The sequence below is a fragment of the Eptesicus fuscus genome, chromosome 1 (assembly GCF_027574615.1).
Source record: "Eptesicus fuscus isolate TK198812 chromosome 1, DD_ASM_mEF_20220401, whole genome shotgun sequence".
NCBI lineage: Eukaryota > Metazoa > Chordata > Mammalia > Chiroptera > Vespertilionidae > Eptesicus > Eptesicus fuscus.
In genome coordinates, this window is record NC_072473.1 from 27280179 (window position 1) to 27294983 (window position 14805).

At 39.2% G+C, this 14805-nt stretch overlaps 1 protein-coding gene across 1 annotated transcript in view; it reads left to right on the forward strand.

Moving 5' to 3' along the window:
• Window positions 1-14805, forward strand: part of CFAP47 (cilia and flagella associated protein 47) — a 502125-nt gene that overhangs the window by 246643 nt on the left and 240677 nt on the right. Inside the window, exons 38-40 of the mRNA XM_054720946.1 lie at window positions 4173-4288; window positions 11609-11759; window positions 13494-13582. Coding sequence (XP_054576921.1) covers window positions 4173-4288; window positions 11609-11759; window positions 13494-13582 — 356 coding nt within the window. The remainder of the gene's footprint in view (window positions 1-4172; window positions 4289-11608; window positions 11760-13493; window positions 13583-14805) is intronic.

Here is a 14805-nt window from a genome sequence, read left to right on the forward strand (position 1 = left end):
AACAGTCCTTTGTATTTCAGTGGTGTCTGTTGTTATTTCTCCTCTTCCATTTCTGATATTGTTTGTTTGGTTCCTCTCTCCTTTTTTTTCTTGTGAGCCTGGCTAGAGGTTCATCAGTCTTATTTATCCTTTCAAAGAACCAGCTCTGGGTTTCATTGATCTTTTTTGGTTTTTTTTTGGTCTCTATGTCATTTATTTCTGCTCTGATCTTTTTAAAAAAATATATTTTATTGATTTTTTAACAGACAGGAAGGAGGAGGGTTAGAAAGTTAGAAACATCGGTGAGAGAGAAACATTGATCAGCTGCCTCCTGCACACCCCCTACTGGGGATGTGCCCAAAACCGAGGTGCATGCCCTTGACTGGAATCGAACCTGGGACTCTTCAGTCCGCAGGCCAACACTCTATCCACTGAGCCAAACTGGTTAGGCCTCTGCTCTGATCTTTATTATCTTCTTTCTGCTTATTCTGGGCTTTTCTTGTTCTCTTTCTAATTCTTTAAGTTGTAGAGTTACATGAATTATTACCATTTTTTTTTTTTTTTATGTAGGCCTGTACAGCTCAGGACTGCTTTCACTGTGTCCCATAGATTTTGGATTGTTGGGTTTTCATTGTCATTGGTTTCCAGCATGTTTTTAATTTCTTCTTTGCCAGATGGATTTTTTTGTTGTTCTTGTTGTTCAATTAAGGATATAGAAAGGGAAATAATAATGGATGTGCTCTTGACCTGGGCCACCTAATTCTCTCTAAATGATATTATGTAAGCTGTACGCACTAAATGTGTTAACCGTGAATTTTTCAAAATTCAGAAAAACATTGGAAACAAAATTTCCAGTCCTATGATAATAACAAATCTATATAAATAGGTCCATATTTTACAAGTGTTCTCTTTGAGAAATATTTTGTCAGGTGTTATTGACTTCAATTTCAGATAATTTGTTTCACATGAACACTTGTAAAGTATCTTCTATTATGCAATTTTAAATTGTTTAAATTTATCTAAGATTGTTTTTATAAAACCTTTAACCAGATTTATAGGTGGTGTCCTTGCTTCTTTCTGAGGACACTATAGGCTGATAAGATCTTATTTTGTAAAAATGTTATTTTAGTGCTTTGGTCAGATCACATCTATTTCTTTTCCTCAGGCTGTTTTATTTATTCCTCCCCATATATATGGGTGTGGGGTTAATTTTACACTTTTGATGCAAAACTCATCCATATTTGGTATTCACAGTATATGTTCTAGTGATGTTTCATTTGTAGTTGTAACCTCTTTGAAAAAATAACTGTGTAGTCACTGTGACAATATGAGCAATGTTTGGTAAGATTCATTAAAAAATCGGGGAAAACTCAGGTTCTTCTCTCAAATTGCAAAGGGCTCAATTTAGGGAAAGGAGATTCATTCATTTTGATTTATTTTGTTAGCAAATATTAAGATGCAATCCCTTTTATGTAATTTTATTTCTCTTTTTGTCAGAAAAAGAGAAAATACTTTAGAGAATTTTTCAACAGTATTTACTCTGAAAATTCCCTAACTGCAATGATATTTAAGGGCTTTGGGTACTAACTAGCCTAGAACTATAATTATATTGAGGAGGACTTCTGATTTCAAACTAAAATTTCTGAAGAGTTAGAAATGTTATTTTTTAAACCTGCAGAAGATAGGAGGAGTCTGAATTAGATTAAGCAGTGATTTATTACAATTTGGTATGATTAATAATTTTTAAACTCTGACCAGGTTTTTATTTCCTTATGTCATTTAATTGTTATTTAAAAAATAATTAATAGCAGAAGCTCATATTTAAATAAATTTAATAATTATGTTAAAAATCAAATTAAGGCATATTAAAATGGAAACATTTTAATGTTTTAATGATTTCTTTCCAATTTAATTATTTATTAGAAATATTGTTCACACCTGAAGATTATAGATGACTTTGTACAGATAGGACTTTTATTTTTCAAAAATGTAAGAGACATTTTTTGAAGGAAACAACAAAAATTAAATATGAATGATAAACATCAATCACAACAAGCTTTAAATTTCATTTTAAATTTCATTTAAGAGAAATGACTAATTTGGAAGTTGCTGGGAAACTTAGATATAGTTTGCCCATGCATCAACCCATATTCCTTATGATTCACTATAACAACACATAGTGCTAATTATTAACTCTTCAGATCCATTCACAACCTTTTCAATCTTTCAGAATAAAGAAAAATCTCAGGAAATGGCTACTATAATTAAAACGATATTTCTGTAGCTGTATGTCTCAAATAGAAACATAGAATATTGGAACCATTAAACCATATGGTTATCAATGAAAAAATGTAGGTTGCAGTGATTTTTCTGAGACAATTTTAAAGCTATTGACCTCCCCTCCCCTTTTAAAAATATTTTTATTGATTACAGAGAGGAAGGGAGGAGAGAAAGAAACATCAATGATGAGAGACAATCATTAATCAGCTGCCTCCTGCACACACACCACTGGGGATAGAGCCTGGAACCTGGACATATGCCCTGACCAGGAATCAAGCTGTGACCTCCTGGTTCATAGGTCAACGCTAAACCACTGAGAAACACTGGTGGGGTTCCCCCCCCACACACACACACACAAACTTTTTTTAAAAATCAAACTTTGCACAGAGTCCAATAGATAAAGACTGTCATTAGAAAACAGGAATCCAGGCTCCAAAGCTGTTTTTCCTTCCCTTCAACAGCTTTCCTCTTTCCCCATGTACCACTTACCATCCCTACATGAAATCCCAGTTAGGTGGAATACCCTGACCACAGATGAGCCCAATGGCTTTGTATTATACATATGATATGACAATGAGAATGAATGTCTTCCTTAAGATCTCTGAGATGGTTATAGAAGTTCTAGGACTATAAGCCAATAACATTAGGTAATTAATTTTATTATTACTTTTAACTATTCCTTCCAGAGAATGGAAATGAACTCTCTAGGACTTAAAATCAGTTGGTTTGTTAATTAATTCTTTAGGTACTGATATCTATAAGTAGGCAAGCTACATGAGACCCCAAAATCCTTGGGGTAACTGACTGTAGAAACTTTTCAGCAGCAATATACTTGTCCTGGTAGTTACCAAAGTTTTCATTGCAATATAAAAGTAGTTTATTTAATCTTTTAACAAATCTCTACCATATTCCTTACGATTCACTATAATCACATATAGTGCTAATTATTAACTCTTCAAATATCTCTGTCTGTGGTTTCTGGACCACCTAAGTATAGTTACCTTTTCTTTACTGTAATTTGGCCAATCACCCATTTGCCCCAGGTCTTATTCCTCTTTTGGCTCAGTACTTTCCATGATAACCTTGTGTCTTCCTAATGTGTTTTTTTTTTTTTTAATCTCTATTATATTCTACATAAAGACTTGTGTAGTCAAGTTTTCATGGATACTCTCTCTAAAAATAAAGTAGCTTATTCTCCAATACTTTCCATCTCTAAGCATCAGGAAGGAAGAAACAGTTGAACCCTAGCTATACTATTGCTTCTAGATGAGGCTACCGTCATTTCCAGCCTGGACCTCTGATTTTAAACCTAGAATCTTTATAACTTTCCATGCTGAGCAGCTGGAGTATCCTTATTTTTGGAAATTGGATTATTTAAGTTCTATGTTCAAAATTCTCCAAAGATTTCCCTTTGTAATAAGAATAAAATCCAAGTTGCTCACTGTGGACTTCAAATCTTCATGTCATTTCCTTGCTTGAGAGATCCTTCTCCCTACTCTTGCTAAACTATATATATGCAATCTTCAAATACAAAGTCTGCTTTCCCCCAGTTAGTGCACATAAGGAACAAATATTTTCATGATTAAAATGCATAACTTTTTGATTAAAATAAGAAATGTTAAGCCCTGATCAGTTTGGCTCAGTGGATAGAGCATCGGGCCACGGACTGAAAGGTCCTGGGTTCAATTCCGGTTGAGGGCATGTACCTTCGTTGCAGGTTCAATCCCCAGTAGGGGCTGTGCAGGAGGCAGCTGATCGATGTTTCTCTCTCATCGATGTTTCTAACTCTCTATCCCTCTCCCTTCCTCTCTGTAAATCATCAATAAAAATATATTTTAAAAAATAAGAAGTGTTAAGCTGTATATTTTTAAAAATTCATGATCTTATTTTTACTCTCTTGTTCTGCAACATAGGTTCTAGTGAAAAATTCAAGCTCAAAAAAATTAGTGTATAATGCTACAATTATTGGAAGAGATGCCGCTGACTTCACCATCTCCACCACAGATAATATTGTGACAGTTCCTCCAAAGTAAGTGGGTTTTTAAAATATTTTACTTCATTAAACATATCAGCCCTAGAAATTTAATGTGTGCTATAATTATTAAAAAGTAACCTGGATTTGTTTTTAGTGGATATATATAAATGAAAAGACCATCACTCACACATAGATGAATAATTCATATGTTGCTGAGATTCCACATCAATTTTATTTAAACATTCTAAAAACATAAAGCAGCTGCATTTTATGTATACATTTAATTTCAGTTTCCTTTTCATGTACATTGGCCATAGAGATTAGACAACAAATTGTTTATGTAGTACTGTTGTTTTCTGCAGAAAACTCGAAGCAGTGTGTGAAGTCTCTGATTATAAAAGCAATATGTGCTCATTGTAGAAAATTTAGAAACTATGCAGGTATAAAGAAAAAAAGTAGAAGACTAATAATCATACATGAAAAATACCCTAATGTTGCCATTTTTCTCTATCCCTAGTCATTGTAATTTAAAGATAGATAGTCTCATATACTTATAAGAGCACTTTCTTTTTCTTAGAATATTTCTATTTCATAGCATCATGTTCTTAATTTGGGGTCACAATAGTTTCATAAATGTCTCTGACTTTTACTTTTTCATCTATTCCCTGTATATTTATTTTCTTGAGGTCAGTTGTTATGTTTGTTTCTCTTGGTCTCGGTGTTTCACATGGAAGGATTTCCTCTAATAACTTGTGATACTTGATGATCCATTCACATGTAATAATATGGCAATTGAAAAGTAAATTGTGAGTTTGTGTATGCACAGGTTTGTTAATCAACAGATTTCCCTTCAGGGTGAAAGCATTCTGCTTTTATTCCCAGTTGCCTGTCATTCTACAATGGCCTTAGGAAGGACTGTCTGAACCCCATTTTGCACTCTCTGAAACTAGGCAAAAGGGCAGTTTTGTTTCTTCTATTAGCCTCTGTGGAGATACCCATTGACAACTCTCTCTAACTAGCAGCTTTAAAAAAATCTCTTTATTGTAATTTTAATAAGATTTTTCTTCTAGGCAATGAATTTCAGTTTCAGATGTCATTGTGGCCTACAACGCTTCTATCATGTCATTTAACAATTAAATGCTGGGCTTTGATACTGACATGTACAGGCTCTATGATTCAGCTTCATTGTTGTTACTTGGAAAATATAGATCAGGGTATTTATTCCCAGTGTTGTCATTAATAAGTGTAATTATATAGGCAAAACACCTAGTACTGTAACTGGAATTTACAGGAAGCCATCAATAAGTATCCCCCTCCGATATTCAAAGTACTGGTGATTCATAGATGAAAACATCAACACTATTCACAGTGTTTACAATCTAGCACAGTGCCATATAAACAAATATACAATCCTATATAATAAAGAGGTAATATGCAAATTGGCCATCACACCATCACAAGATGGCTGCCTACAACCAGGCCAGCAGGGAGGTTAGTGAGGGATGACCAAACAACTGAACAAGCAGGCTCTGTGGGGCAACCAGGCTGGCAGGGGGGTTAGTGAGGGATGACCAAATGACTGAACAGCAGGCTGTGTAGGGTGACCAGGCTGGTGGGGGGGGAGGGGGTCTGTGAGGGGAAACCAGGCCAGCGGGGGTGGGGGGGCAGTAAGGGGTGACCAGGTCAGTGGGGGGGGGGCAGTTAGGAGCGACCAGGCTGGCAGGGAGGGGGCAGTTGTGGGAGACCTGGCCAGCAGCAGGGGACAGTTAGGGGTGACCAGGCTGGCAGGGGGAGGTTAGGGGTGATCAGCATGGCATTCAGAGGCAGTGAGGGGCAATTGGGGGGGTGGGAAGTTAGGGGCAACCAGGAAGGCAGGCAAGTGAGCGATTAGGAGCCAGCGGTCCAGGATTGTGAGAGGGATGTCTGACTACCAGTTTAGGGATTGGGCCTAAACCGGCAGTTGGACATCCCCCAAGGGGCCCCAGATTGGAGAGAGTGCAAGCTGGGCTGAGGGGAATAGCCCCTCTCCCCCCCCCCCCCCCGTGCAAGAATTTTGTTCACCAGGCCTCCAGTGAGGATATAATTTTAATAATTGTTTTATTTGTGATGTGTGTATAGAAACAGGAAAATGGAAAAAAGAAGCCACCTAAGTGTTCTTGAGGAAACCACAAAAATCTCAGAAGATGTAATGCGTAATTCTCCATTTGTGTGAAAAACAATTACTCACTTTTCTGGATACATTTTATTTTGTAGGCGTGAATACTATTATTATGGTGGTTCTTTAAGTATCTCGTCAGTGAGACTAAATAATTTCATGGTCTTTGGTTTTTACTAATAGAATTTTAATGAAACAAAATAGCTTTTTTTTATTAAGCAAACAAACAAACAAAAAAAAAAAACCCACATGTGGCTTTATGATTATCAGGTATTCTATAATTATCTATGTATACACATCCTTCTTTAGATTCTGTCTCAATCATGTAATAGCTATTTCCACCAGCTGTGGATTTAAATTCTCAGAGATATAATTTATATAGAAAGATTAACCCTTTGCACTCGCTTACTTTTTTTCTCGATTCCTTTATTCTAATGCTAACCATGTCGAGTCACACTTGACATCCGAGTGCAACAGGTTAAACAGCTACGCCAGCATATAAACAAACATGTTTATTTCTACATCTAACGTCATGTCTAAATTTAGGTATAACCATAGAGTGTTGTAAAAGTGAAAGTATATTTTTAGAAAACCATAGTTTCTTTTTCCTTCATTATTCTCATTGAGCCATATGGGCACTGACATTGATATATTATAAATTTACTAGAGACCTGGTACACAAAATTTATGCATGACGGGGGTCCCTCAGCCCAGTCTATACCTCTCCAATCTGGGACCCCTCGAGGGATGTCCGACTGCCCTCTCACAATCCAGGACTGCTGGCTCCCAACCACTCGCCTGCCTGCCTACCTGATTGCCCCTAACCGCTTCTGCCTGCCAGCCTGATCACCCCCTAACCACTCCCCTGCCAGCCTGATCGATGCCTAACTGCTCCCCTACCAGCCTGATTGCCCCTAACTGCCCTCCCCTGCCAACCTGGTTCCCTGCAACTGCCCTCCCCTGCTTGCCTGGTTGCCCCCAACTTCCCTCCCCTGCTGGCCCAGTCACCCCTAATTGCCCTCCCCTGCAAGCCTGGTAGCCCCTTACTACCCTACCCTGCCGGCCTGGTCGCTCCCAACTGCCCTCCCCTGCTGGCCTGATCACCCACAACTGCCCTCCCTGCTGGCCATCTTGTGGTGGCCATCTTGTGTCCACATGGGGGCAGCCATATTTGACCACATGGGGGCACACTGACCACCAGGGGGCAGACGCTTAACAAATATAAACTAACTAGAGGCCCAGTGCACAAATTTGTGCACGGGTGGAGTCCCTCTGGGTGGTCTGCAGGGATCAAGCCAAAACCCACAGTGCAGTGCTATCTTCAGCTCCTACCTGCTGCGAGTGGCCTGCAGGATCAGGCTGAAACTGGCTCTCCGACATCCCCCTAGGGGTCCCAGATTACCAGAGGGTGCAGGTCAGGCTGAGGGACCCCATTGGTGCACTATTGGGCTGGGGAGGAATCTCGGGAGGGCTCCAGAGTGTGTCCGGCCCATTTTGCTCAGTCCTGATCAGTTCTGATCGGCTGGACCCTAGCAGCAAGCTAACCTACCAGGAGAGCATCTGTCCCCTGATGGTCAGTGCACGTCATAGCGACTGGTTGACCAGTTGACTGTCTGCCCCCTGGTGATCAGTGCACATCATAGTGAGTGGTTGAGCAGTCCTAGCATATCATTAGCATATTACGCTTTTTTTGGTTGTTTGGTTGTTCTGCTGTTCGGCCTATTTGCATATTACCCTTTTATTATATAGGATGAACAAAAATAGATCCAGCTTAACGCAGGAGCTGGCCTCAGCCTGCAGGCCCCGATTGCCTATAGGGCTTGCTGGCCAACCTCCTGGTCCCTTCTCCTGGCTGGCAGGCCCCGATCACCTGATTGGGGCCAGGCCCCTGGGTTGGGATGGGGAACTGGGGCTGGGTGGCGGCAGATGTGGCCCCTTTCCTAGGGGGCCAAGGGCCAGCTCCCTCCTCAGGGCCAGTGGCCAACTTCCCCCAATCCCTCCCCTGGGCTGGCAGGCCCCGATCAGCCCTCCCTTTACCTGCCTCGATTGGGGCCTGTTGGCCAACCTCCCAGTAGCTCCCTCCAGCTGGCAGGTCTCAATCACCAATTGGGGCCGGACCCCGGGCTAGGACAGGGAACCAGGGGTGGGTGGTGGTGGATGTGGGCAGCAAATAAAGGAGGAGGGGGCGAGGCTGGGAGGGGGGGAACCTGATCGGCCCTGATCACCAGCCAGGCCTAGGAACCCCACCCGTGCACGAATTTCATGCACCAAGCGTCTAGTAAAAAATAAAAAATAAAAAAATAATATAAAAAACAAAAAACAAAGGGTCCAGATGACAGCATCATGGACCAGTAGAATACCCTGTGCTGACAGTCAGTTTCATGCTGCAAGTAAGTACTTTTATAGCCTGTAACTATACCCTGAAGGGGCTAGGTAGCAAGCCTCAGACCTCAGGAGAGATTGGGAGGCAAATGAGCAGCATTTCCTGAGTCTCCATGCTCTTATGATATGTTATGCCAAGACACAAAATGTGTCCTTTGTGTTGTCATGCAGGGTTGCCAGAATGCCATGGCTCAGTCATTCTCCTTTAGGGTATAGGAAGTGAAATCTCCAAGGCCATAGACTCTTTAACTTTTTACTGTTTTAGATTAGGAAGTTGAAGATTAAGGGGAATGGGCATGTTTTCTTTACTCTTTTAATTACATGTATCTTACAAATAAAAGCCATGCTACTTATATATCATTAGTTTCTTTTGAGGTTTTAATTTTATTTTCAACCATAGTTTTAATTATTTTTTGAATTTTTAGTCTTTCTCATTTTTTTCTCCATGTGACCAAAAACCAGTGACATGACTACATTTTTGCTTAAACAGTAGCACAGAATGTCCTATGAAATTCACCCCAAAATATGTATTTTTCTTTGGCTAGCTGTTAGAAAATTCAATATTTAGTTGATTTTAATTATACTTTGAAGTTCACTTTAGATTTGACAGACTGGATCAAGATGTTTTCATTTTTAATTATTTTCCAATTGCAGTTGACATACAATGTTATGTTAGTTTCAGGAATACAGCATAGTGGTTAGATATTTATATAACTTGCAAAGTGATCACCCCAATAAGTCTAGTACCAATCTGAAATCATACATAGTTATTAAAATATTATTGACTTTATTCTCTATGCTGTACTTTACATCCCCATGACTGTTTTTGTAACTGGCAATTTGTACTTAATCCTTTTCACCTTTTGTACCCAGTTCTCCAATCCCCCTCCTATCTGTGACCATTAGTTTGTTCTCTGTATCTATGAGTTTGTTCCTATTTTGTTTTTTGTTTGTTTGTTTTTCAGATTCCACATATAAGTGAAATCATATGGCATTTAGCTTTCTTTTACTGACTTATTTCATTTAGCATAATATCTTCTACATCTATCCATGTTGTCTCAAATGGCAAGATTTCATTCTTTTTATGGCTTAGTAATATTCCAGTGTGTGTGTGTATGTGTGTGTGTGTGTGTGTGTGTGTGTGTGTGTACGTACCAACTCCTTTTTATCTATTCAACTATCTGTGGACACTTAGATTTATTATATATAATGGCTATAGTTAATAATGCTGCAATGAACATGGGGGGGGGTGCATATATCTATTTAAATGAGTGTTTTGGAATTCTTCAGTTAAATACCCAGAGTGGACATTCTGGTTCATATGGTAGCTCTAGTTTTAATTTTTTGAGGAATCTACATAATGTTTTCCATAGTGGCTAAACCAATTTGAAATCCTAGCAATAGTGGATGAGTGTTCCCTTTTCTCTACAACCTCACTAATGCTTTTATTTGTTGATTTATTGATGATACCCATTCTGAAAAGTATGAAGTGATAGCTCATTGTGGTTTTAATTTGCATTTCCCTGATGCTTAGTGATATTGAGCATCTTTTCATGTCTGTTGATAAGGGGTTTATATAAAAACTAGGGGCCCAGTGCACGAATTCATGCACCTTGAAAGGAACTGTGGGCTGCGAGGCTGTGGTGGGCACTGGGGCGGGTCTTGGCCCATCCTACGTGCCCCTGCCTGGACCCTCCTGCTGCAGCCTCTGGTCCCCTGTCTGCCGGCAGCCCTGCTCCTGCCGCTACTGCTCCCACACACTGACAGCGCTGACCCAGTTTGCACCTGCTGACAGTGCAGAGCAATTGGGGCCAGTGCCAGCAGCATGCAAGCGGGGTCAGCACCATCAGTGAGTGCTAGTGGCAGCTGCTGCTCAATTGCCCCTCAGGAGCAGGGGGTGGTGGGGAAGCCCTCAGGGATTATTGGGACTGGCAGCCGCTGCTCGCACCAGCTGATGGCGCTGAGCAATTGGGAGTGGTGCCAAGCGTTGGAAGCAGGTGCTAGTGGCGGCTCTAGCTGCAGGTGCGAGTGGGGCCAGCACTGGCAGTGGCTGCGAGTGGCTGCTCTGGTGCCAGCAGCGGGTGTGAGTGGAGGCTGCTTTCTCTGATCACCCCTCAGGAGCTGGGGGAGGTGGAGAAGCCCTGAGGGGCAATTGGGGCTGGCAGCCATCACTCACACCCACTAATGGCAACGAGCAATCAGGGCTGGCTCTGGGTGCAGGCAGCAGGTGCGATTGGCGGTTCTGGCTGTGAGCAGGGCCGGTGATGTCAGCAGGTGTAAGTCCTGGGTGGGACCACAGCACATGGGAGCAAATAATTTTTAGTAACCACCGAAGCTCACCCCCGCTCACCTGCTCCACCATCCCGCTGCAGCTGATGCCTGCCATGTTCCTTGCTCTACTGCCTGCTGCCAATGCCCGCCATAGTCTGCGTGTGCCCCTTGTGGTCAGCACATGTCATAACAACTGGTTGTTCTGTTGTTCCACCGTTCGGTCGTTCCGCCATTTGATCTATTTGCATATTAGCCTTTTAGTATATATGATATATAAGGAAATCATATAACTCAACACCAAAAAGAACAAATAATCTGATGAAAAATATGTGCAAAGAACCTGAATAGACAATTCTCCAAAGAGGACACAGGGGTGGATCAAGATGTTTTAACTGATAACAATAACTAGATTGTAGGCTTCCTGAGATCAGCAATAGTCTTGAATTTTACTCTAGAAATTATTGTATTGCAGAGTGTAGGCACTGGGCATATGGTCTTCACTGAACAGATGGTTGTTAGTTGTCTTCTTTCAATAAAATATTTTTCTTTTATCTTTTATTAAATAGAGACGAAATCCAGATTACTGTGAAATTCAACAGTCGCTTCCTCCATCCTGCCAAAGCTTCACTGATATTAATTTCAACACCTAATATGGCAGTGGGAGGCACTACAATGATTTTTGCTCTTAAGGGTGAAGTCCGCAAATTTAATCCCATGGTAAGTAAATTTTACCTATTTTATATGTCTTTGCTTGTCTTTTCATGCCATTGAGCATCCCAAGCATAGCTCTTTTTCCTGGGCCTGTGTCTGCTTTTATTTGAATTAAGGCTTGGTGGTTTACACAGCAAAGAAAATTCTTTAATTTCTCTTGAGTGTCCTGTGTATTAAGGCATTATAAAGATAATGCTAAGGCTGGCATTTATTGAGAAGTGATGGTGTTCCAGAGGGAGAAGGATTTTAAAATTTTCTGTAACATAAATGTGACATTGCTATGATTGACGTTTTATAGTCAGTATTCTGGCTAAATATTATGTCCCACCATGGACATATGGTGAAGAAAAAGTAAATTTGTTATTGTGCCAGATTTCCATATGGAATATAAAGAGTTTTAGGTGTGCAGTGGCATGGGTAGGAAGTAAGTAGAATAACCCTAATGATGGTCAGTTTTGTAAGGAGAGCATTAAGATGTTCACATGGGCAGACTGGCTTATTAGATAACTAGAGGCCCGATGCATGAAGATTCGTGCAAGAATGGGCCTTCCTTCCCCTGGCTGCAAGCAGCGCCTTCACTCTGGCTGGCACCACCTTTCCACTCTGGCCCCGAGCTGCCTTTCTGCCTTCCCATGCTTCCCAGAGGCCTGGAGCAGCTGGGGTGGTGCAGAATGCCTGTGTCATCACCATGGCGATGACGCAAGTGTCCCATTCTGCCCCCAGCTGTTCGGCACCTGTGTATGCAAATTAACCTGCCATCGTTGTTGGGTTAATTTGCATACTCACTCCTGATTGGCTGGTGGGCCTTGTGAAGGTATGGTCAATTAGCATGTTACTCTTTTATTAGGTAGATGACACCCAGAGTAGGAAGCAGGCATTTGATTGTCACTGAGATATTTATTATGATCTGATTTTCTCCTGAATAATGAACTCCCAATCCTTTCACACAAATTTTATGAAACCAAATGTTGCTTTGCCACATGTATCTAAGAGACATTGATGGTTTTAGCCTTCCATTAACATGGCTACAGGGCAGAAACACTGACACTTGAAACTCATGTGGTCTCTGTTTACTGCTCCATCTAAATACTCATGGTCTTAGTTACCAGGAGGTAGAGCAGGTACTAAGGGAGAATTAAAAGAAGGTAAGAACACCATCAGTCTGAAAATGTAGAATACCTAGAATCTTTTCCTCGATGGAGAGCCATTGGGTAATTTTCATTATAAATTTTATGTTTGTACCTTTATTAGATTAAAAATATGTCAGTGTAAGCCACCATATTATAAATGCAGGCATGTCACACTCACACACATACACAGATAGGTATTCATACACTCACACACTTATGTGCATACTCACACACACACATGCCTCTTCTTTATGTAATGTTATTAGGTATATATAATTAATTTTCAAATTAATACAATTAATTTGCAAATGCTCAGTCATTAATAAAAATATTTTAAGGAAATACATTTGGGAGATAATATTGTGACAGATAGTTCAGTTGTAGCAAAAGTACTGTTGATCAGTGATGAAGTAAAATGTGAAATATGTTTTTATTTCTTCCCACTCAGATTTTTTCAGTGCAATATTTCTGGGAAAAAGGGAATTATACATATTAATATCATTGTAATATTTGAATGAACAGGTTTTTAGATGCTTTAAGCTTTTATTTTATGATTCAGGTTATTCTTTTTTGTTCTTACCATTTAGTATGTCTTTATTTTTTACTTTAGAAAATTATCAGATGCAAAAGCCCATGTTATACATGGAAAGAAATCACTGTGAATGTTAAAAATCCCTTCCATACTGCTGGTGACTTCAAGTAAGTTATTGTTTTAGTGTAATTTCATTACAGTTAACTGTATCCAATCTTAATGGAAATACATAATTTTCTTCAACATGAACAATTTGGAGGATAATTTTTTTGTATTTACATTGCTATAAATTTATAAGCATTATCAGATAAATTGGAACAATTAATAAAGTAAATCAATTTTCCTTGAAATGCTATTTGATCTATACAAAACTAATACTGGTTATATCACATTTGTTAATTTTGTGTATGTTTTATTTTTTTGAGTTCTTTCAATTTTAAAATTTTATAATTAACAGATTTTTTTTATTTCTAAATTTATTTCAACTGTTAATTTCCAAAAGAGAAATACATATTCAAGCAAAAAATTCATTTTTGCTTAAAGCATCATTATTGATTAAAACTATACATCATGTGTGCATTTGTGCATCTAGAGATTTAACAACAATAGCAACAACATACACTGAGTGGCCAGATTATTATGATCTCTGAATGCATAATAATCTGGCCACTCAGTGTATATCCTATATAATAAAAGACTAATATGCAAATTGTCCCCTCGACCAGGAGTTTGACCAGCAGGCAGGCCGGCCAACGGCCCATGCATGAATTCATGCACCAGGCCTCTAATATATATACACACACACACACACACACACACATCCACTGAGTGGCCAGATTATTATGCATTCAGAGATCATAATGATCTTTGAATGCATAATAATCTGGCCACTCAGTGTATATTTGATATTAAAATACAATAAAATCCTTAGTTATTCTTTAAATTCACAATAGAAAAGTATCTTGCCATATATTTACATGCTGTGGGAGAAGATAGAGAATAATACCTTATGTACTGCTTAAATTACGAACTCTCTTTCCATCTGCTTTAGAAATCAGATCCTCATAACAGTACTTGTGTTGAGACCATAAGTTGTATGCATGCTTAATACTGTTTGATAATTTTCAGTTTTTAAAATCACTGTATGTCTAGGCTTTTGGAAGTATCTTCTTAACAATATCATTTATTGTTGACAGAACAAAAATTGTTTTGTTGAACAGTTATTGGTGAATTTATGGTTCTCAAGTTCCCTGAGGGAGAATTATATTTACTATAATTTTATTAAATGTTATATTACAATATAAGTCACAAAAAATGTCAGAAAATGTAACATTAATCCAGTATTAATATTTTCCCTCAAATGACCAAATGGCTGACTACAGTTCTTTAG